Raw genomic sequence first — 22,709 nt, forward strand, 5'->3', positions numbered from 1 at the left:
CTCTCTCTCTGTCTTTGCTGGTAATCCCTAACTAATATCAAATTAGGATACTGGCAGAGACAGCAGCAGCACCTGGGGGGACATATCAAAACGCAGGGACAAGGTTGCAAATGTGCAGGTCTGTCCATCACAGAATCAAACACAGTTAGGGCCAACACCTGCCGCTGAAACCAGAGACTGCGTGGTAGAGGCACACTATAAGATCCACACTAGAAACTATGCATTACCCAACTGGTGGAAGAAGTATTTAGACCCTACCACAATATAAAACATTGCACTGTATTGTATTTCTGTCTTTTTATTTTTATGTCAATTTCTATTTACTTAAAATTTTATTTTATTTCTTCTTTTAATCCCCTTTCTTTTAAGGTCTTTTTCTCATTTAAAAAAAAAAAACTGTGCAAGAATTCCAATGCGCCTGCAAAGCCCTGCAACTCTTACTCAAGTAGAAGTATTGAAGTTCAGGCAAAATGTAGTTAAAGAAATAAAAGTAAAAGTATTCATTATGTAGAATAAACAGCTCATGTCAGTGTCATAGTATTGTACAATATATTATTGGATTATTACTACTGATACATTAATGTGTAAGCAGCATTTTAAATTTGCAGCTGGTCGAAGAGGAGCCAATTTCACCCACTTTATAAATGATAGGTAGTTTAAAGTACAGTAGTGTATCATATTATATAAGCTTTTTCATAGGGAGTGGTGACATGTGACTAAGTACATTTACTCATGTACTGTACTTACGTACAAATTTGATGTATCTTTCTCGAGTATTTCCACTGTATTCTACTTTATACTTCTGCTCCAATACATTTATTTGATAACTGTAGTTGCTACTTTACAGATTAAGATTTTAGACCCAAAGTATGTGATCAGTTTATAAAATATGTAGCAGTTACACATTAAACAATCAACTATAGATAAAGTGGTGCAATTTAGCTTCACCTTCACCAGATACAACACAACACTCAAACAACCACAATAATAGTTGAATAATGTGATGAACAATAATGTAACACTCACAGGGGAAATTTTTCTGCATAATAAGTACTTTTACTTTTGCTGAAAATACTTGAACTTTACTTGAGTAACATTTTGAATACAGGAGCTGTACTTGTACAGTTTTTTTCTGTGGTGGAAGAAGTACACAGATCTTTTACTTAAGTAAAAGTGGCAATTCCACAGTGTAAAAATGGTCAGTTACAAGTAAAAATGCTGCATTCACAGCCTTACGTTAGTAAAAATACACACATTTAAAATATAGTACTATGAATGATATTGTTGGATTATAATTCTTGATGCATTCATTATCAAATAAATATAGTGGAGTAAAGCTTACAATGTTTCCCTCTAAAATGTTGTGGAGTAGAAAGTAACAGATAATGAAATTATTCAAGTAAAGTTTAATGACCTCAGAACTACCTCAAAAGAGTACTGTGCTTGAGTAAATGTACTTTATTACTTTCGAACACTGGTATTTTTACATTGTTATACTGCTGCTTTTAGTTAATTGAGATATGTGCACACTTCTCTCACCACTGCTGCGAAGTAACTAGTTACTACAGCTGTCAAATAAATGTAGAGGAGTAAAAGTACAATATTTCCGAGTGAAGTGTATTCAATTGTTAGTATAAAGTATCCTAAAATGGACAAACTCAAGTAAAAGAAAAAAAAATTATTGAAAAAACACTTACTTGCAACAAAGCTCATGTTATCAGCCTTATGTGCGACCGCCTGCAGCCCTCTCCATCTGCTCCAAATACAATGAATCCTACATGTGAACCACGTATAGAAGAACATCATGGTTGAGATGAGCATGTTTGTTCCTGGAAAGACAGGCGCACAGATGGTATGAACGACACAACTCTGCATGTTCTGTACATGTCAGCCATGTAGCACCTGAGGTGAAGTGTAAGGAAACCACAAAAAGACCAGGGCGTAGAAGACCAGGGAGAAGACAATCTGGTGCTATTCTTAACGTGTTGTTATTGTTAACCAAACCTCCTACTATTGATCTTTATTGTAACAGTAACTGCATCAAAGGAGGTCCATGTATTTATTACGCTGCACGACCAGGAGTCAAACCAACACTGAGGCAGATAATAATGGGAGGTTGAATGAATAAGCAGCTAACAGAGCTGTTTCTCCATTTGTCTGGTAGATTTCCGCCTTTGCAGATTCCTGTATGAAGAGACAGATGTCACAGTGAAGTCTCAGTGAGTCACATGGTGGCATGAGCCAAGAGCCAAGAGATTTAACCCTTTGCTGCCCTCGTCAAGATTTCTTTTCAGGAAAAACACATGGAAATCGTCAGTGCAAAAAAAAAAACTGCAGGCATACAAAGAATGTTTCCATTGATTTGAAAAGGAAGTGATGATTTGAAACGCAACTAAAACTGTCAAAAGATGTCATGGATGAACATGATTAGGTAACATTAATGTTTGATCATTTGGTGTCACCAAGATGATGCACGAATGATGCACGAATTTCATGCCATCACACATCTGACTCTTCTGAATCAGATAAATTCATTAATGCCAGCTAAGAATGACAGTTAACATTCAAAACAATGACTGAGGAGGTGTTATTAAGGCCCTCCATTGTAGACTATTCCAGAAAATATCATCACATAGGGCAATCTAATTAATTGCTTCACAGGGTTCAAAGAATGTTTTTGCTGCTCTGCCAAGAAATAAACTGACCGTGAGATTCGGGTGTGAGTCACGTTCACTGTCAATAAAAAAAAAAAAAAAGAGTTGTGCAATCAAGGTGGAGAAAGCACGACCAAGGCCGCGGTCAAATAGTCCTTTCTGCTTAGTAAGGTTTCTGACTGAGTGGAATGGCCCGGAAGTATCTAAGTGGCAGCCATGATAAGAGCTTGTCAGATTCTCTAAATGCAAAGGAAATGAGCTTCAGTGCTGCCTATCTTGTCTCCTTTAGCATAGGATACACTGGACTTTCCTTTTCGGAAGGAAAGGAGATAACACTGTCCCACAATTCCTTGCAGCAGGAGCATTTAAAGCACCGCACCATTCAGCTGTTCACAAAAACAAACGATCGTGACTGACAAGGGACGCAGATCATCATATAAGTTACTGTTACTCATTAACTTTCAACAATGTGATACCCACAGGCAAACTATGAACTTTACGCTGCTGTTGTAAAATGATCAAAGTGAGGTTAATGTTGCAGCGTAACCTATGCTCAGTTTGCATTAGTTATATATTTTTATTTTAAGCATTGCTGTATTTACAGCCTTTAGGGATATCTTTAATTAACTTTACTTCAGTCACAGACGCTGAAACCCCTGCCTTAATAAAGGAAAGGTCCATTCTCAATGTGAGAAACGTTTCATTTCACTTTTGTGACTGGCTGCCCGTATTCCTTTGTTTAAAATTTCAATTACAACCTTGGTAATGAATTAATATTTTTTACCAGGTTGTCCACATTCATAAAGCTTGCATTAAACAACAATGTAAGAACGCACGGGGCGTAGAAATCTAACATGTGCTTTTTGTAGTCCATCTTCAGAACATTGTAGTTTCACCATGGCAGACCCATGTCAATAACATCCGCATTGCATAATTACATAGCTTAGTGAAGGTGCAGTTTGATTCTCTTGGCACCGCGGTTATCTTTTCCTAAGTCCTTATGAATTCTCCTTTACATCTTTCCTTGACCTTGCGACGTTTTCTGTCGAGGCCAAGGAAAAGTGGTTAGGAAAGGAGTTGTTTTTTTTTTTATGTTTAGACTCGAAGAGTCTACAGCCATGCTAGCAGCTCTGTGAGGCTGGACTCAGGCACAGCAGTGCTTTGAGCAACATTTTAGCACACCTTAGTTTGGCGTGTTGGCATGCTTACATTTGCTAATTAGCACTAAACACAAAGTAAAATGGGAATGTCATTAGTTTTGCAGTTATGTGGTCATAAATGTGAAAGATTTGACCTGATGATAGTGGTAGATGAAAAGTTAGGGTACTGCCAAAGTTATGACAAAACATCACGAGGGCGACATGAATCAGTGCACCAAATTTCAAGGAAATCGGTCAAACAGTGGTCAAGATGTTTCACTCAAAACCATTAATTTCAACATCATGATGGCACTCGAAGATAAGTCATCAAAGTCATGAGGATTCATCCTCTGGGGAACATTATCTGTACAAAATGTTGTGCAAAACCACTGGTAGATGTTGAGATATTTCACAGGGTAAGTGAAAACTTTGACCTGCTGGATGAAAATCAGAGGATCATCAAAGTCAACATTGGGCATCTTGGGTATCTACACCAAATCTCCTGACAGTCCATAGAATAGTTGTTGAAATATTTCAGTAAAAACCAAAGATTTCAACGCTAAAGGTAAAATCAGGAGATCACTAAAGTTAGTTGGCTGCATTCTTTGGGGATTTAATCTCGATCTGTCCAGAAGTCGTGGAAATATTTCTGTCCTGGCCAAAGTGGTGGACAAACCAAAGTTGCCGTCCCTAGAACCCTTTAAAGTCAGATTTAACTGACAAAGTGTTGCTTTCAACTAAATCCAATCTCAGAGCATACAGGCTTCACTCTGTCCCTCTCTGACTTGGGGCCAGTGTAGAGGTGAAGAGGAGTTGAACAGGAACTAACTGAGGCACCAAGTTTCTATCATAGAGAGGCCAGTTTGACTTGTAAACACAGTCTCCATGGAAACTGAATAAAATTACGAGAAATATAAGATCTTCCTGTACACTGCATAAATATCCATTTGTCCGATCTGAAGCCCAATAAACTGGACTTTCCCACCCAAGACCAAAACCACATTGAGTTACTTAACAACAACCATAAAACATTTGTAAAGGAAGCTTGCTGGGGTAATAACTAATTGTGTTGTTTATTCTTGTCTTTTTCAACATGTAAGCCTTCATGAAGCTGGGCTGGAGGCCAAGGGTTTTGTTGTCTAAGGGATGGCCTCAGTGTTTCGGTTGAACTGCACTTTAATGTGTTCTAACAGCTCTACAGTGAACTCCCAGTTGGGATTTGAGCTCTCCCGCTGTTCAGAACCTCAGGGCTCCATTAAGGTGACATACAGCTTTGTCTTTGCTTCTCCAAGACTCTTTGAACTGAGAGTGATGGAGCGTACAGGGACACCAATTATAAACCGTAGAGCAAGTACACTGACGTAAACATATACACACATTTAAATCACTGCTAACATCTAACAGTGCCTCACTATTTACTGACCTTCAACACACCTTTGTCAACTTGTGATGAATGAGTGATTGGAAAAATGGACAAATGTCAAATGGCCCCATTCAGAAACTGTTCCCATGAGTTCAGGGCCCTGGATGAAGGATTTATTTGTTTCCCACAATGCATGAAAAGCTATGTTACCTCCAAGAAACAGCCATTCTGTGACAGGCAACTTACTACAGCCACAGTAATGATAAGCTGAGAAATGGCGCCATCTTTAGGTGGCTCCCTACACTTGATTTTAAAGTGTAGGTTCATGGAAAGTGTTACTCAGATTCACATGACTGTATCTGCATTTTTTTTTTTTTTAGAAAAGAATGACACAAATGGAAAGAAAACATTTCTTAAGTTTCATTTCATTTTCAATAAATGCTTAATATATACTGTACTGGAAACTTGCAACCCCCACATTGCTGTATGAAATAAGTAAGAAATTGCTTTAACAACAAGGAGAAAACAAGTACTGTACATTAATAACCGCCAGAAGATGATGGCTTTGGATGTCAAATGAAAGGCTTACCCAAGTTATTACAATTCCTGAGAGTAAGATGAACACTTGTACAAAATTTCATGACAATCCAGCCCAACAGTTGTTAAGATATTTCACTTAAAAAAACAAATATCAACCTAATGGTGGCACCAAAGGAAAAGTTTTGGGGTCACAAAAGCCTCATTAGACCAATAGTTGCTGAGATATTTCAGTCTCGACCAAAGCGATGGATCAAATGACCGACATTGCCATCCCTAGAGCCATGCTGCTAACATGGCAAAAAGAATGTCATAATGAATTCAAATGAAGCCATGATCAGACACTTCAAAATTCATGTGATGTATTGAATAAAACACTACACGTGCTTGCCAAACCACGTTTAATTGGCAAAACCCAAAGCGGTTATTTATCCAATTATCTAACAGCAGGCTGAGGCTGAGAGATGGATGACATCACCATTTTGAAAACAAATTTTAAAATATTTTGCAATTTTGATGATGAATTTTACATGCAGTTTAGTAACAGCTTTACTTTCTTTTGCACACACTGGGCAAGAGAGGTATGCCGTTATACAGCAGAAAATAGGTTTATCATGTTAAATGTACATAAAGTGCAGGAGTATGTTGGGGGGTTGGGTGGGGGGTTAGTGTAAGTATTCATGCTAGAGGAATGTCACTGGTCAAATAGTGAGGTGAACTACAGCTGCAAAATCCAATCAAATACAAATTAAAAGCTGCAGGCAGTTCAAAAATACCTTAACTGCTTCTTTGCATGAAATACATCATAAATCTATATTCTATGTAACTTTAAAATAAGTGCTCAAAATTAAAAATACTTTTTGGATAAAAGAAGTGAACGCATACCTCTTTTTTACCAATAGTTCTCAAGTGGAGAACAATGTAAGGGCTGGTGCTGAACTCTGTGGGGGCCAAACTACATTTTAAAACAGCTAAATAACCAGCTAGTCTAAATTCTAGCAGTTACAAATAATGCCTAAATTAAATTCATGCATGTGCAATGCAAAAAGATATTCTGTTGTAAATATACAATACACAATTTCCTCTAAACCCATCTTGGAAAACTTACCAACAGATTCACATGATTCTTTATACCAAATATCTTTTCGCACATTTGGTATGTCTCGCTCAAAAAAATTTTAAACAGCCAACATAAAAAACAGTTGTCTCTAAATATGCCCCTGTAACATTAGAACCAACTCCTTTCAAAATATATATTCTGTACAATATACTGTAAATAAAATAAAACCTACAAACATACAGAAGCATATCTTTTTCTTTTCACCTCTCATTGTTTTTTGTCTCACTGCAGATGCACCACCGTATGTCCCCTGCCAAAGCATCCACCCTAAAAACCTCAAACTCCACAGCAGCTGCAGCCAAAAAACCACAACCTACCGACCCTTCAACAGTCAATATTAATGCTGGACAGCAGCTCCTCCAAGGCCTCCAGCTTCTGATTGGCCTCCTCAATCGCGCTGTATGTCTGCACATTGCTGGCGATGTGGTAGCGGATGTCGTCCACCAGGGGGACGGAGTCAGTCTCATGTCGCTCCTCCAGCGACGCAGCGTCCTCTTTGATGATCTCGGCAAACTCGGCCTGCTCCACCAACTGTGACAGACGGGGACGACAGGTACACAGGTGTGAATCTATCCTGAGGGGGAACTGAGTGTGCCTGAACGGAACACCCAGATCATCTACCTCATGTAGCTCCCATACAAAACAACAAAAATGATTATAACATGGATTCAGAGATCAGTCTTGAATGTGACTTTTGGCATAATCAAAATAATACTGTATACACAGGCAGTCAGGTACCATCAGTGTCACCCAAAATGATACCAATAATGATAGTAAAGCATTTACCAAAACACTCTTTTTATGTTAAGTGTTTGTTGTATGTCCTTTCTTATCCGTGGTATTGTAGTATTTTTACTTTTGAAAACTTGACCTGGGCTGGTATGAAGGAAGCTACTCGGAAAAATATTTTGGTCTTTAATTGTGTTAAAAGTCTGCCCCTCAGTCCAACATGACAGAATGGAGGAGTAGCACTGCCCAGAGGCCAAGAAACCACGTTCAGTAGCAAAGAAAAGATGTGATAGAAATAGAAGCAAAACAAGAGCTAACACTGCCGTTGCTTTCCACCATTGGAGACAGCTTTTGGCGAGTAATGAGCGAGGAATGAAGTTTGATGCTGAATTTGCAATGTTTCCTCTAGACTGGTAAACAAACAGCCGGTAATTCTAACGTTGGCTATATAGCCATAGCAAATTGCTATTAATATAGAACAATTACATATAGTACCTTTAAACAACATATTTAGTTCTCACTTAAAATAGTTAGTAAATCCTTCTTGAACTCATTTAAGGTTTTTCTAACTAATATCCCAAATAGCATGTGATGATATTGTCAATGCAACTGGAGAGGAATATCTTATACAAACTTTTCCCTCGTTAACTATAATATATTGAAGAACACTGCATGTTGGATACAATGAATGATAGATAGACTTAATTATGACAAGATGTGCATGAAGCTGTGATGTAGTCACGACACAACCCTGCTGGAGGCCACTTATTGGCTGATTTAGTGACTGAGGGAGAGCACTGTGGATGGACATAAGTGAAGTTCACTTAAGAGTCACTGGGGCTTTTTGTAATTAACTTTGTACTTCATGATTTGAGTTGTTATATATAAATAAACTTTATTTTTATTGTCATTACTAGTTGACCAGGTGGAAAGAGAGTTCACATAGCAACTGAAAGGAAAAGTCTGTAAATATCCTTGTTGGAGCGCTACTAAAGAAATAGTTCAGCATTTATTGTTTTGTCACTCGCATGTTTGTATGATAACATAAAGCAAGTATTCTTGATCAGATGCAGTAACTTTTCCCCTACACCCAGTCTTTATATTAAGCAAAGCTAATCGCCTGCTGGCTCTAGCTTCATATTTAATGGCCAGACATGAGAGTGTCGTGGATCTTCTCAGTTTAGTCTCAGCAAGACAGCAAATAAGCGTATATCCCAAAATGCCAAACTGTTCTTTTAAGGAAAAGAAGGATTAGTTTATGTGCTTCACTGACTCGACCCAAGATGTAAACATCAGTAATTGTAAATACACAGTGAAGTAAGCATGAGTTTGAAGTGCTGCGTGATCTTCAGGCAACAGCTTAATATCCTAAACACTATCCTGTTATGCAGACAAATAAAGCCCATTCTAGTGTCACCGCAGAAACAGACACCCACCCGCTCAATGATCTTGGCCATGAACTCTGTGCATTGATCCTCCAGCCGAGAGAGACGGAAAAGCTTGGCCGTCTTCCACATGTACAGAACGTTATCTTCACATATAGTCTTAGCAAGCGTCTTCCCACACAGACGCTTTAGCCCCGGCAGCAGATACATGTCAGCCACACAGAGCACGTCAAACACGTTCTCCGTCGTTAGCTGGACATAAACAACAACTGGTCAGGTGTCAAACAATGATGTGCATTCAAAAAGCATTACTTTTGTTTTATAAGACATTTTATGTGTGCTTTGAAAGACTCCTTAACCTCAAAAATCACCCAATATACCTCTGATGTTGCAAACTTGTTCTTTCTAAAGCTCTAAAAAAGTCATTTCATACTACCCATTGCTTAAACTTCTCTGACTCTGTGGTGAAAAAAAAAAAAAAAAAATCACCATCCTGATGGCAATTTTTCCGGCCATAAAAAGTCCATTAACTCTTACTGTAGTGCATTATCACCACATTGGCATGGCAAAATTGCTGTTGTGTGTTTTCTTGCTTAACTACACAATCTTGTTGGTGTCTACAATCACTGGTTACACAGTCAAGGATCGTAGAAATATTATTAGATTATGTCTGCAGGCAGACTGTATATGTCTGCGGACGGGTGACACCTGTGACAAATCACGGGAAAAACCAACATAAAGTGTCTCGGTAAGGTGGTGGGCCACAACATGCTGCCAGAACAACTTCAATGCACCTTGGTCTTTATTCCACAACTCTCTGACACTCTACTGGAGGGATGGACACCAGTCTTCCAAAAGATATCCCCTCATTTGGTGTTTTGATGATGGTGGTGGAGAGCGCTGTCTAGCACATCAGTCCAAAAATCCACCATAGGTGTTCAACTGGGTTGTGATCTGGTGACTGCGAATGCCATAGCATATGATTCACATCATTTTCATACTCATCAAATCATTCAGTGACCATATGGATGGGGGCACTGTCATCCTCATTTTTCAGGTTTTTCCTTTAATTTGTCACCTGTCTGTATTATCACCTCAACTGATATGACAAACTTGGTAGCATACACTTGCATATATACAAAACCAGCAAATACTGAGCTACAATATTAACTGCGGCTAAATGCAGCTAGAATTGCTGAATTGCTGAAAAAACAGCCACAAATTGATTCCGTAAAGGTGATGTTTCTGGTTTCCATCTTTTAATGACTCCCCAGCTGGTAGCCTGAGAAGCAAGTGTTTCTAATTTTCTCAATGAATGACAAGTTTGCATCCCTGATACATAACTCCACAAAATAATCACTTCAAACTTCAGACAGAAATTGTGCACTAACCTCTGTATAATTAGTGTAGATGTAATACATGACGTGGATAAAGATTTCATGGGAGATGTTGTGTAAAGTTATCACTGGGGTGCTGGGCTGGGACTGCAGCTGCTCTCCCTCACTGAAGTGGTCCTCCAGTAAGGCTTTAAAGTAGTCACTACGCCCGCAGAAAAATGCCTTGAGACACACACACACACACACAATAAAACTCTAATGTTGATTTTTTAAGTGATAGGATCTGGGCAGGGTGTAAGGGTTTGTAATGCAACTGAGGAATGTCGTGTGAGCTTTGTAGTTCGTACCTTGTGACACAAAAAATTGGAACCATCCACTCTGAAGCAGATGTCGGGATAAGTAGGGAAGCAGTCGACTCTGTTAAAGGGAAGCTCTCCAAATCCAACCTGGGGAGAATCAATAACAAAAGGCTCATCCAAACTGTCAAATACTAGCAGCTATAGCTCGTTAAAATTCTTAATTTTTTTGCTAACTTGTTCTTACTCTTAGTTCAGTGGGCAGTGCACAATCTGCTAACTGAGCCATCTCCTCCTGAAGCTGACAGCTGTGCGGCTCCAGGCTCAGGACTTTCACACAAATTCCTGGCTTGTTGGACACTTCATTACGAAGAAAAGGATGAAAAAGAGACAGACAGTCCAAGTTGTCTGTGTGGATCTGTGTGTATTACAGTGATAACATACACACACTACCAGTGTAAATGTGAACCAAAAGTACTGTCTTACCAAATTCATACACCTGTTTGCATTTATTCTCCAGCTCCTCCATGAAATCTGCCATCTTGCACTGTTTAGCAAGTCGTCTGCAATCCTCCACAAGGCTTATATCAATATCCATCCGTCCTGTAACATCAAGGGGAAAAGAAAAAAATATATTTTCTACATGTTGGGAATGGCAGGAACTTGTCTATTTTTTTTTTTTAAATGTTTTACATCTTCTACATTATATGTTGCCTTTTTCTAATTTTATATTAATATTTGTGTTTCCAAAAAAAGGTCTTTGAGCTTGCTTATGTTGTCAGAGTACTACCAGCTGCAGCTTCTGCAGCTGCATTAGTTTTAACTAGTGATGAAAAAAAAAAAAATCTGGATTTAAAAAGGCAGAGGCATCTACCTCTTAATTATTTACAAAACATACATCAGTAAGTTTTCTAATTAATTGGGCATGGTTAAGCTTTGTTATTGACCCATTAAAAATAGTACAGACTTAATTTTCCTGCAAAGTTTAAAAACTGTAAACAGTTTAGAAGCCATGAAATTTGCTGCTCTACAACACACCAACCTGTATAGAAATATCGCAGGATGGCTCCAAAGGCTGCAGGGTTGATCTGCAATCAAAACAGCTTTTATGCATATATATACAGATAGATACAATGACTCTATTGAAGTGTATATTAGACATGACAATGTAATAACAAAGCAGACAATACACAGCAGCACAGAATGAATCAACCAGAATATATATTTATCTACCAAAGGGTGTTTGAGGGTTATCAAGTTCTTCCCTTTCCATTTGGTCTCAAACATTTCAGTGAAGTACTCTGAGCGTGCACTGAGAACACAGCGGTGGGCGGGAAATGTTTGTCCATGAACCAGGAACTTGACGTCACTGTGTAGACCCTGCTCCAGTAACCTAAGGCAGAAAACAAAATAAACGTTTGGATTACACTAACGTACTGTGTGCATGTGGTCCAGAGGGTTAATGTATAAAATAGGTAGAATACTATGCTTTTGCAGCTCATTGTCCTGTTGCTTTTCCATGGCAACTACTGAAACAGCTGAGGAAATTGAACTGCTCTGTAGAGAAGTTGGATAATTTAAAGTTGGAGTAACTGTCAGGCACTTGACCCTTACATGTGCAGAAAGTAGTTAAAATCATCCCGCTGCATGGCACGGACACTGACACACTTATAATCTTTGAGCAGGCGTCGTACAGAGTCATTCAGGGAGCCGTACATGCACCTTTCGCCATCAAATGTGTTGGCTTCACACTTGGCACCTGAAAGCAAAGAAAAGACATTTCAGTGCATTTATACTGCTCAACACAGAATAACGGTATAGTAGTTTCACTCTTTAGACTTTTAGTATGTTTGTGTTTCCAGCCATACCACTAGCCAACAGGTACTGGACCAGCTCCTCATGACCACAGAGACAGGCATAATACCTAGGCAACAAGAGTGTTCACATTTGAGGTGATTAGGATACTGGTGCTGTGTTAGCCAAAGGATTAGACTACTGGCGTAAATTGTACTTACAAAGGGGTGCTGTCCCATTTATCTCTTACATTGAGGTCCACATCTCTTTGTTCAACGAGGTATCTTAGAGAGAAAAGAAACGAGAGGCTATATTGATGTACCGGAGTCTGCGCAGTGATAACCTGTCATTATTTTATAGTGACCTCAAAGACTACTACAGACTACATTCATTGAAACACTGATATCTGTTTCACGGATATGAAACATACCCTATATCCTGCGGAGCTGGAGAAATGTACTACGTTAGCTAGATAGTTAAAATTGTGCAGTGGGACTGTCTGCCCCAAAGCTGAGGAAGAGTTTTACAACAGTTAAAGTTTAAGTTGTATAGCTGGCAACAGCAAAATTCTCCACATACCATTCTGTTAACCTCCCGACACTGACAGCTAGTACCTACGTTGCATCTGAAAACTGAGGAGCTGACCTATAAAGGTTAGCTAAAGTTACCAGCTGGGTCATCAAAGCTAATGTTAGCAACCCTGCCTTCGGTGTTTAACTCTTGTTTATTTGCAAAATGATGCAGTTAGCGTTGTGCTCAGCTGCAATACCAGAGCAGGCCAAATAAATGAGGGCTACTGTTTTCCGGGACAGGTCCGAAAAAAGGAGAAGCTAACAAGACTTAATGCAACCATGTAAAGTAATTTAAATTAGCCTTTAGCACACGGGGCAAAGACAACAAAGCCAAAATATCGTCAGTCGAGCGTCAGTCGAGCGTCAGCTGGTTACCTGACTCTACAAATGTCGCCCTTTCTGCAACTACTGAACAAATCGTACACATCCATGACGCCCTCGGTGTTTTCGGTCCTCTGTAATGCATTGAGACGGCCTGTCTACCGGACAGGTGAGCGATGTTTTGGTATAGCTTCAGAGTTTGCTGGGTCAACGCTGAGAAAGTTGGGTGGCTGTCGCTGCTTTCTGCACAGTTGTTGACAAGCTGCTCTGGTCCTCAGTGTTTTGGTCTAACAGCTCCAGCAGTCACGTGACTACACGGTGTCCACTTCACTTGCTCCACAGAATATCGGTAAACTGAGGGCACTTCGCAAGACGGCATGTGTTTATTATTCTCCTGAGACATAAAATTATCTGAATCGTTTTATTTGTACATCACATAAATATCAGCCGACTAAACCTCATTTTATAACATGTCCAGTTTATTGTCATTCCTACCCGTAGGCACTTAACTGGAATGAGTGACAGTTCGCCGTAACGGCTACAGAACACCAAAAAACTGAGCTCACGCGGGTCACTTGAATGCAGCACACGTCAGTGCTCTATCAACCGTTTTTTGTTTGTTTGTTTGTTTTTTGTTGTTGTTGTTTGTTTGTTTGTTTTATTTTAGGTTATTGCAATTAAACCGAATCGAAATAGCGGCCATGTGCCCTTATCATAGATCTCAGAATCAGCTGTTCCAGTCATGGATGGATCGCTGAACGGGCCTACCGGTCAAAGGGGGACTGTACAACGAAGCGAGATTTGGGTATAACTCAGGATTCCTGAGACCTGAGGCCTTTGCTACGAAGCAGGATTTGTGGTTAGCGAGGTAACTTCAGGTTTAACCCTGGGTTTTCCGGGTTACGAAGATGGGTTCAGTCCTTACCGGGATACATCGCCATGGTAACTTATGCTGCACACTTAACCTTCTCCGGGGCGTGTTAACTTCACAGGATCAGCTCAAAACCTGTCAACAGGCCATCTACTGACCAATCAGATCACTGGAAAACCAGAGTAATCATTCCTACAGGATCAGACGACTTCACAATGAAGTGACACAGAATAGAGAGCAATAGGTATCTTTATAGCTCAGTCGAGTCGTTCTGCTATTCCAGACTTTCCATGTGTCACTCTGGTTATAAAACATAGCTTCTAACAAATGGATTTAGGTTATCAAACTGAATAACCTACATAACTATTAAAGCTCAATTTTAATTGCACAAAGATTCTTTGATACCAGTGATTTGACCATAAACCCTCTAATGAATTTTATTATAAAAATTGTCCACACACTATTAAATATTTCCCATGATTATAAATGAACATGCCAGTCAGATTGACTTCATCATACATGAACTACTGTTCTTCTTTACCCTCCACTCGGCTTTGGCAGTAGAAACAGTCTGACACTACTTTAACTTTTTTTTTTTTTTTTTTAATATGCATCAGATATTCATAATAGTTTGTTCAATTATCACAAAAAAGAGCAAAAATACTCAGAAAGAAACCTAATAATAATTTCTGTACTTATTTTCAGTATATCCTTAGCCTGACTTTAATAATTGGAAATTATTTCTAGTATTTATTTTCTAATCTCGGTATGCGATCATATTGTTTACATTTCACCTTGTTGAATATCACTTTTGGACGTCGCTATAACCGAATTTACCTGCAGGTGTTCCCGTTTCTTCTCATGTCATATTAAGGACTTTATTCGTGTTTCTGATTGTAATTAACAACTCAAGCCTCTTTCACATGAACGCCTTCACAGCTGGTTATTTACCTTACTAAAAAAAAAACACTACAGGCAAAACCACTGTTTTTTTCATGCACTGGTCAATTTCGAGATTTGGGGCTGATTTGCTTCCATAATATGTCTTATTTTAGACTAGTTTGAAGAAAACACCACAAATATACATTTAGGGTTTAATTTTACTACACGTCGTCTATTTGTATCTATAGATTTCAATCACGATACATATTTTTAAAGGCTCTTTTCTCAAAATTAGTTTTTCTCATACACTGAGCCAGAAATCTCCACTTCAGTAGCACTTACATACACCAAACTTGACAGTTTTATTCCTATGTACATTCTGAAGGTTTTTACAAAGGGTTTTGTTCATATGTCATTCATAACCTAATTTATATAACATTTTATTCCTAAAATCATGGTGAAAATTGATTTTTATTTTTTTTTTAAATGGTAGTTGACAGTATTTTCTGATTCATTGAGTGATGAAAAGAGATAACCAAATTCCCTGTGTGAAAACCTTTGGCTCCAATATATCAAAAAAAATGAAACAAGAATTTTGAACTAACACATTTTGTTAGCTATTGCCTCATTTGCATATTTAAACATAAAATTTCAGTAAACTTGTAATAGAAAAAATAATTTTCTTAAAGTGTGTAATCAACTGGGAAAGTTTCATGGTGATATCTATTAGTTACAATTTTTACCCTATTCCCTCATTTTTACCCACCTGGTCACATATTTAGTCCTACAAGACCATTATTTATTTATTCTGCAATATAAATTCTACAAACAAATGATGATGGAAGATGTTGACACCTTAGAAAAACCAGCAGCATTTGAGATCTACTAGTCATTCTTCAATTTCCAATTTAGCAAGTTCCCTTTTCAATAGGGAGATCTGAAGTTGAAGTTTTTCTCGCACCAGCAGGAGGTTTTCCTTCTGGAGTTTCAGCACATCAGCCTGCATCCTCTCTAGGAGTACAAAAACAGTCACAAAAACAGGTATAATTTGTAATTTAACAGACATAGTATGTAATAACTGTTATTTAAATATAGATTTTTTTAACCACAAAAAAATCACTAGTTGGCTGCAGATGGAGACAGCAGCTACTACTCAGCTATTGTAGCCTGGCTAGTTAACTTTTAGCAGGACTATTTGAGTTAGCCTACTCTTTTACTGTATTATGATTAGATTCGGCCATACTATCTGATTTGTTTGGTAAACCAAACTCAGTGACTAAGAGGTCAAACCATCAAAATGTGTCTTGCAATTACAGGAAACAGGAAAAAGAGGGTTTATCAGCTTTGACTAAGGCTCTCGACACAGCTTGCCTTAACTAGCAGGAGTGCAGTCACTGCAGTTCGTTTTTTAGCTCTAGTTTTTTAGTTCTTGTGAATTTTATATACTGTTTTACTGTTTTTTTAAAACACATTTCATATCATAATATGTTTCATATGATTAAACAAATGCAAAAAGCCAGATTCTGGTCTGAATTCAATTTTGATTTTATGTAGTTAGTGCATTTATGATTTGCAGGATGGAAAGGTCCACAGTACAAAGGACGTTGACAATACTTATTATTATGATCAATTCATCATTGTTTTTGGTCTTTTGATGAGATTTCTGGACAATAAAGAAAATACAGGATGTCATAAAACCTAATTTTTAAGCCCTATAACTCAAAATGGAGTTATTATCACCACAAAGGTAGCACTGATCAATTACAAAAGTAGAAAGTCCCATCTTTAGTATGTGCTTTTAAAAAATAGTGCTGTTCATAAGTAAGAGATTTAAGTTGAGCTGTAAAATTAATTCACAAGAAACATTCCCCTAAATTCCAAGCATTCCCGCTCATTATTTGCACCCCTGCCTTTCACAGGGGCAATGCTGCACTATAAATGTAAAAAAAAGCTACACATCAAGTACAAGTAGGTCAACTCTCGTCTCAAATACTTCACTCCATGTCTACAATTACAGTTTTGCTTGTTACCTGTGACAGTCCTGTCAACTGCATGCTCGGTATCAACGATGTCAAGTGTTTGGTCGCTCTTTGTCACCCAGAAAAGAGGAGCACTACGTAATTCTACCTCAACAGGATAGTGATCGCTCACTCTCAAGGCCTGCAGGGGGGTTGCATATGATGAGCAATATTGCCACAAAAAGGCCAGTGAAAAAGCTATAAAGGTGCAAAAAATAACTTAACATTACCATTCTTTCTGTCATAGCAAACTCTGTGTGGAAATTGAATGCCTTGGCTGAGTTTGGCACAATGGCTGCCAGCATGTCTTCTCCATACACAACAATCCTGTTCGAGATATATTTATAATTAATAATATAATTAATTCCATTAATCAATATATAATGACAATATTTACATTTTCTTCCTGTCAGAAATAATCCTTCCACTACTCTTTTCTTTCTCTGAAAAAAAACCAAAGAAACATCTTTTCTTGACAGTATAGTAATGTACGCATGCCTGTCGTAGGTGTGTTCATTTGATGTATTTGCAGTGGTGTCCACGTCATCACCAATCAGCCAGTGGAAATTCTTGTCGCTGCGAATACGGATCTCCTTCATTTCTTTACGTGTGACATACGCGCCATCTGCATTGAAGTCCCCCAAGATCATTATGTTCTAGAGGAAATCAAGGACAACCATTTCAGTACTAATAAAACTAATATAAGAATGCAGAGAAATCCCATCAAAATTTGCCGCATTACAACATTGTTCAGTGATTATTTATGGGCAGTATAATTGGTGTGATCCTCTGATATGAGAGTATAAAATAGAAATGTATGTGGCTATAAATCTAGTTACGGTGTGTACCATGAACTCCTTAATGCACTGCTTTTAGGTGGAACAATTATGCTAAAATGCTGCAGCAGGATGATGCAACTCACATCAGTTTTCCATTTGTTTTTGACCAGCAGGAAGACCTCATACAGCTCATCCAGCTCTTTCTCTGAGTCCTGTGGTCTGGTGTGGACCGGGATCAGCACTATATCCTTCAGCACTGCAAGGAAAACAGTTTGGTAAAACCACAAATTCCCGTCTTCGCTAACATGCCCCATCACTACGTAATTTAAAGGTTGTACGTAATTTATAGTTATATTTGTACCATTTATGTGTTATCCAATAGACACTTCTGTAATGGTGTTAACAGAAAAACAAATAGTGTTAATTTGATTTTCCCCCCACTTTTCTGAGGGCCTCTTTCAGTCACAGCCACACATGGTCAGATTTTGCAACTGGATGGAAGTAACCGCCCACAATTCATTAGCAAATGCTCTGATTGGCTGAGCGAAGATCAACTCAAAACTTCTTCCTAGCTTGTGAAGCTGGGAGGGCATCTTGTTGTAGGGGAGCTAGAGGAATGGCAGTCATAAGCGACTTCATACTTTCAGAGATTTTATTTTGCACCTCCGAGTTTATAAAAATTACAAAACACAATCGAAAACCATTTCAAGATATGGGACCTTTAAATGTTTGAATGCACACACAAGACGTTGACTGAACAAACTTGTTAAATTTGCCGTCTGTTTTTGTTTACATGTCAAACCAAATCTGACTCATTTACTTTGAAAAAACAAGCCGGTCCATACATAGACATGACTCAGACATACCAGAGATGTTACAGCAACAATGTTAAGCTTCAGTTGAGTGCAGAGACTGACCCGTGTTGCGTGGTTGGAAATGGAGAATATACGGCTCTCTTGCAAAAACATCCATGTCATTCACCTGGTTGTCTTCATATTGAAAGCTGTCAATCAAGTTGACTGCATCATCCCTTCCAATAGGACAAAATTACTTTTAGTGCAGCTGTTCAATGGTTACGTTAAGGAATTATTGCAGTCAGGCAAAATGATTTGGTCTTGACTTGATTTGATCTTACCTGTAGAGAAACATAAATTGTTCCTTGTATCTGTTCCTTCCTAGGCGAGTACTGATCTGCAGAGAATAGTGATGGGTCGTGTTGATCCTGCGACATACAGGATAGTAAAAATAAGCATACATATATGGACTGCACTTATTTAGCGTTTTTTTAGTCTTACATGCCACATTCACCCATTCACATACACATTTATGCAGCACTTTTTTTTTCTACACATGCACACAGACACTCACACACCGATGATACATCCGGGGCAATTTGGGGTTCAGTATCTTGCCCAAGGACACTTCGACATGTGGGCTGGAGGAGCCGAGTATCAAACCACCGACCTTCCAGTTAGTGAACGACCCGCTCTATCTCCTGAGCAGCAGCTTCCATTTACATATAGTAAAAAGCAACATCAACAGTTTCATCCAGAAATGAAAAATGTAAATTCACCTGTTCAGTTCTTCCATGAGCACTTTAACAGAATTTCCGCTCACATCCACCACTTCAAGAATCAATATGATGTCATATCGAGACACAATCTATAAAAAACAAAAACTCCCGGTGGTAAGTAAGAGTGTGAAGAGAGGAAAAGAAAGGACACATTTTAGCCTTTTGAGTAATACATGCCATTAAGGCTACTTTTCCATCTGAACTTGTGACAGCTTCATCAGAAATAGCTCCAATTACAGTGGAATATATAGACTTTATTTTCATTTTCACACTTTATACTGTATTCTACCTCTTAGTCCTTACATTACCTTTAAGTCTGTCCATGGCTGCTCCCTTGTAATTATTAAATGGACTGCACTTATATTGCTTTTCTAGTCTCCGCTCAGCTCTCACTCAAAGTGCTTTACACTACTGCCACATTCATCCATTTACACACACATTCATAGTTTGCTTTTCTATACAAACAGCACTTTCTATACACACACACCAATTTGGGGCGCCCAAGGACACTTTGACATGTGGACCGGAGGAGCTGGGGCAGATTCGAACCACCAACCTTCCGGTTGGTGGATAACCTGCTCTACCTCCTGGGCCACAGCCGCCCATCAAGGCTGATCTTTAATTCTGTACTGTTTTAACCCAAAGTTTGCACTGTCTAACAAACCACTGAGAGTAACTGTTGGTCATGCTTTACTTTGCTTCATTAATGCCAATGAGATGTGTTTTACCTTAACCAGAGTTGATAAGACATCTGGATCTGAGACTTTGGCCAGTCCAAACCTCTGCACATTGAATGAAGCTATCTTCATGCCTGACAAGAAAAAAGCAGTGATATTGAAAATGTGTAAAAAACGTTTTGAAAATGATTCATTATTGCTTTAAATATACACAACAAAGACTTTACTTACCTCCAGTAATGTATTTATGTTGTGTAGATGACACAGCTTCAGTGACACACAGCCACACCAAATCTATAGAATAAACCTACACATGATCTTATGGGAAACTTGTTTCTCTGTAACTGTTTTTTTAAGGGAAGGTGATGATTGGACAGTCTCAAAAGGGAGAGACTTACGAGTTTGAAAAAGAAAACAAAGATTGAGAGGACAGACCAGTTTTAGTGTTTACAGCTGGTTTTCACCAGCAGTGGTTAAAGACACTGTCATGGCTTGGCGTAATGGTGGAGTTGTTAAAGGATTAAATGAACACTTTGAGGATGAACTAGCTTCTCGTGATGAACCGACTAACCCTAGCTCTCTTTTTTGTCTTGCCATCAGACAGGATAATCACATCTGTCAGCCGCCCTCCATTCTTCACCTTCTTCTCTCATGAGAGGTCAGTTTACGCATGGATTCTTAAGCTAAAGCACCAAACCCTCGCATCACGTCTGACGAGGAACCCATGCTGTTGGACTGAGCTTGTCTTTCCCCCCGCCAAGTGGTTACGCAGGATGAAGGTGGGTTGGTATCTCTAGTGTGATCAATCGGGTCACTTATTAGCCACTTGCCCAGTACGGCTAAAAGACTTGACTCACCCGTAACGGTGGGTGTACTGGTGAGTCAGACTATTTCTTCTGCCCCTTCTAAACCCAGATTGCACATTTAAGCCACCCTTTGTTCCAACCAGATCACTTTGCCTCTCCTTGCTTTAATTGATTCCGATACTGGAGATAATTTTTTGGATCATGGTCTAGTGCTTCACACTGATATTCCCTTTGAAGCATTTGAAACCCCTATTACTGCAAATTCTTTAGATGGGAAATTTCTGGCTAGAGTGAAACATCACGCCATTCCTGTGTCTCTGGTTCTATATGGAAACCATAAACTATCCAATTCGATGTTATCTCTGCTTCTACAACACCTCTTGTTCTGAGCCATCCCTGGTTAAAACAGCAAAACCCCACATTTGTTGCTCCACTGGGAGAAAAGCCAGTCTGCAATCCTCGTTGTCTCCAGCAGAGGGGGCAGTTACTCCACCAAGCCCTGAGCCTCCAGCTCTGTTCTTCATTCCAGTTGAATATTATGACATTTTGAAAACCTGGTAATGGCTTTTGGACTAACCAGTGCCCCTGTTGTTTTGAAGGCCTCTGTAAATGATGTACTGAAAGGTTTCCTCAATTGCTTTGTCCTTGTGTACCTTGATGATATTCTCATTTTCTCCCAGAACATGTCTGACCACGTCTCCCATGTCTTCGAGGTTCTCCAAAGGCTCCTGAAAAATGAGCTCTTCGTGAAGGCTGAGAAATGTGCATTTCCACACCAGTACAGTCAATTCCTTGGGTTAAATCAGTGAGAGCGGGAGGTGAACACAGATCCTGAAAAACATCAGAGCAGTGGCAGGTTGGCTTTAACCCACCACCCGGAAGCAGCTGCAGCACTTCTTAAGTTTTGCCAACTTCTACCGCTGTTTCATTAAGGACTTCAGCAGGGTTGCTGCTCCCCTTACCTGGGAGTTAAACTGGCTCTTGAAGAATGGAGACACTGGTTGGAGGGAACTGAGCAACCTTTTGTGGTGTGGAATGATCATTAGAACCTAGCCTACATTCAAACTGCCAAACATGCGAACTCCCATCGAGCACATTGGGCTTTGTTTTTCAGTAGGTATAATTTCACTCTCACTTACCGACCTGGCTCTCAGTGTTAACCCTGATGCTCTCTCCTGCCAGCAGGTCCTCGAAGAGTCCTAGTCCAGCCCAGACAGCATACTGTCTTCAACCCGTGTAGTAGTGGCAGTGACCTGTGAGATTGAATCCGTCCTAAAAGGAGGCCCAACAGACTCAACCTGATCCAGGTAACGGTCTACCTAACCGACTATTTGTCCCTGATTCTGGTCATTCCCAGGCTCTCCAGTGGGTGCATACCTCCTGTTTAGCCTGTCATCCTGGCACCTTGACTCTTCTTAAGAGACACTTCTGGTGGCCCGCTATGTAAGCAGATAACCTTGGCTATGTTTCAGCCTGCACTGTTTGTGTCCAAGGAAAGGCCACACACCACCCACCTGCTGGTTTATTATGTCCTGTACCAGTTCCAAGTCGTCTCTGGCCTCATATCACTCTGGATTTTTGTCACTGGTCTACCACTGTCTCAAGGTAACACAGCCATTCTCGCCATCGTCAAGTGTTTTTCTAAAGCCGTTGACTTTGTTGCTCTCCCCAAGCTCCCCTCAGTTTATGAAACAGTGGACCTCCTAAGTAACGTCTTCCACCTCCATGGAATTTCACTGGACATCTAATCAAGACCATAAGGCTGCACTGCAGTGTGTTACTGCCACCAACCCCTCTTCATGGAGCACCCACCTGGCCTGGATAAAATACACCCATTACTCCACAGGCGTGTGTCA

At 39.3% G+C, this 22,709-nt stretch overlaps 2 protein-coding genes across 3 annotated transcripts; both read right to left on the reverse strand.

Annotated features, from left to right (window-relative positions):
* Window positions 1–5,581: 5,581 nt before the first annotated feature.
* abtb1 (ankyrin repeat and BTB (POZ) domain containing 1) lies at window positions 5,582–13,547 on the reverse strand. 2 transcript variants are annotated; one of them, XM_040154060.1, is made up of 12 exons: window positions 13,302–13,547; window positions 12,576–12,638; window positions 12,429–12,484; window positions 12,175–12,319; window positions 11,794–11,953; window positions 11,603–11,648; window positions 11,047–11,163; window positions 10,808–10,920; window positions 10,612–10,710; window positions 10,319–10,486; window positions 8,979–9,179; window positions 5,582–7,344 (listed from the first exon to the last, which is right to left on the reverse strand). In XM_040154060.1, the coding sequence occupies exons 1-12, from the start codon at window positions 13,355–13,357 to the stop codon at window positions 7,138–7,140; spliced, it is 1,431 nt and encodes a 476-aa protein (XP_040009994.1). In that variant the 5' UTR covers window positions 13,358–13,547; the 3' UTR covers window positions 5,582–7,137. The 2 variants fall into 2 exon arrangements, with proteins under 2 accessions (XP_040009994.1, XP_040009995.1); XM_040154061.1 differs by lacking the exon at window positions 8,979–9,179.
* Window positions 13,548–15,889: 2,342 nt separating this feature from the next.
* Window positions 15,890–20,179, reverse strand: LOC120804148 (deoxyribonuclease gamma-like). The gene is made up of 9 exons (XM_040153390.1): window positions 20,099–20,179; window positions 19,371–19,459; window positions 18,933–19,019; window positions 18,715–18,827; window positions 17,941–18,053; window positions 17,517–17,674; window positions 17,249–17,345; window positions 17,031–17,160; window positions 15,890–16,011 (listed from the first exon to the last, which is right to left on the reverse strand). The coding sequence occupies exons 1-9, from the start codon at window positions 20,177–20,179 to the stop codon at window positions 15,890–15,892; spliced, it is 990 nt and encodes a 329-aa protein (XP_040009324.1).
* Window positions 20,180–22,709: the final 2,530 nt, after the last annotated feature.

Source organism: Xiphias gladius, chromosome 18 (genome assembly GCF_016859285.1).
Source record: "Xiphias gladius isolate SHS-SW01 ecotype Sanya breed wild chromosome 18, ASM1685928v1, whole genome shotgun sequence".
In the NCBI taxonomy this organism is placed as follows: domain Eukaryota; kingdom Metazoa; phylum Chordata; class Actinopteri; order Istiophoriformes; family Xiphiidae; genus Xiphias; species Xiphias gladius.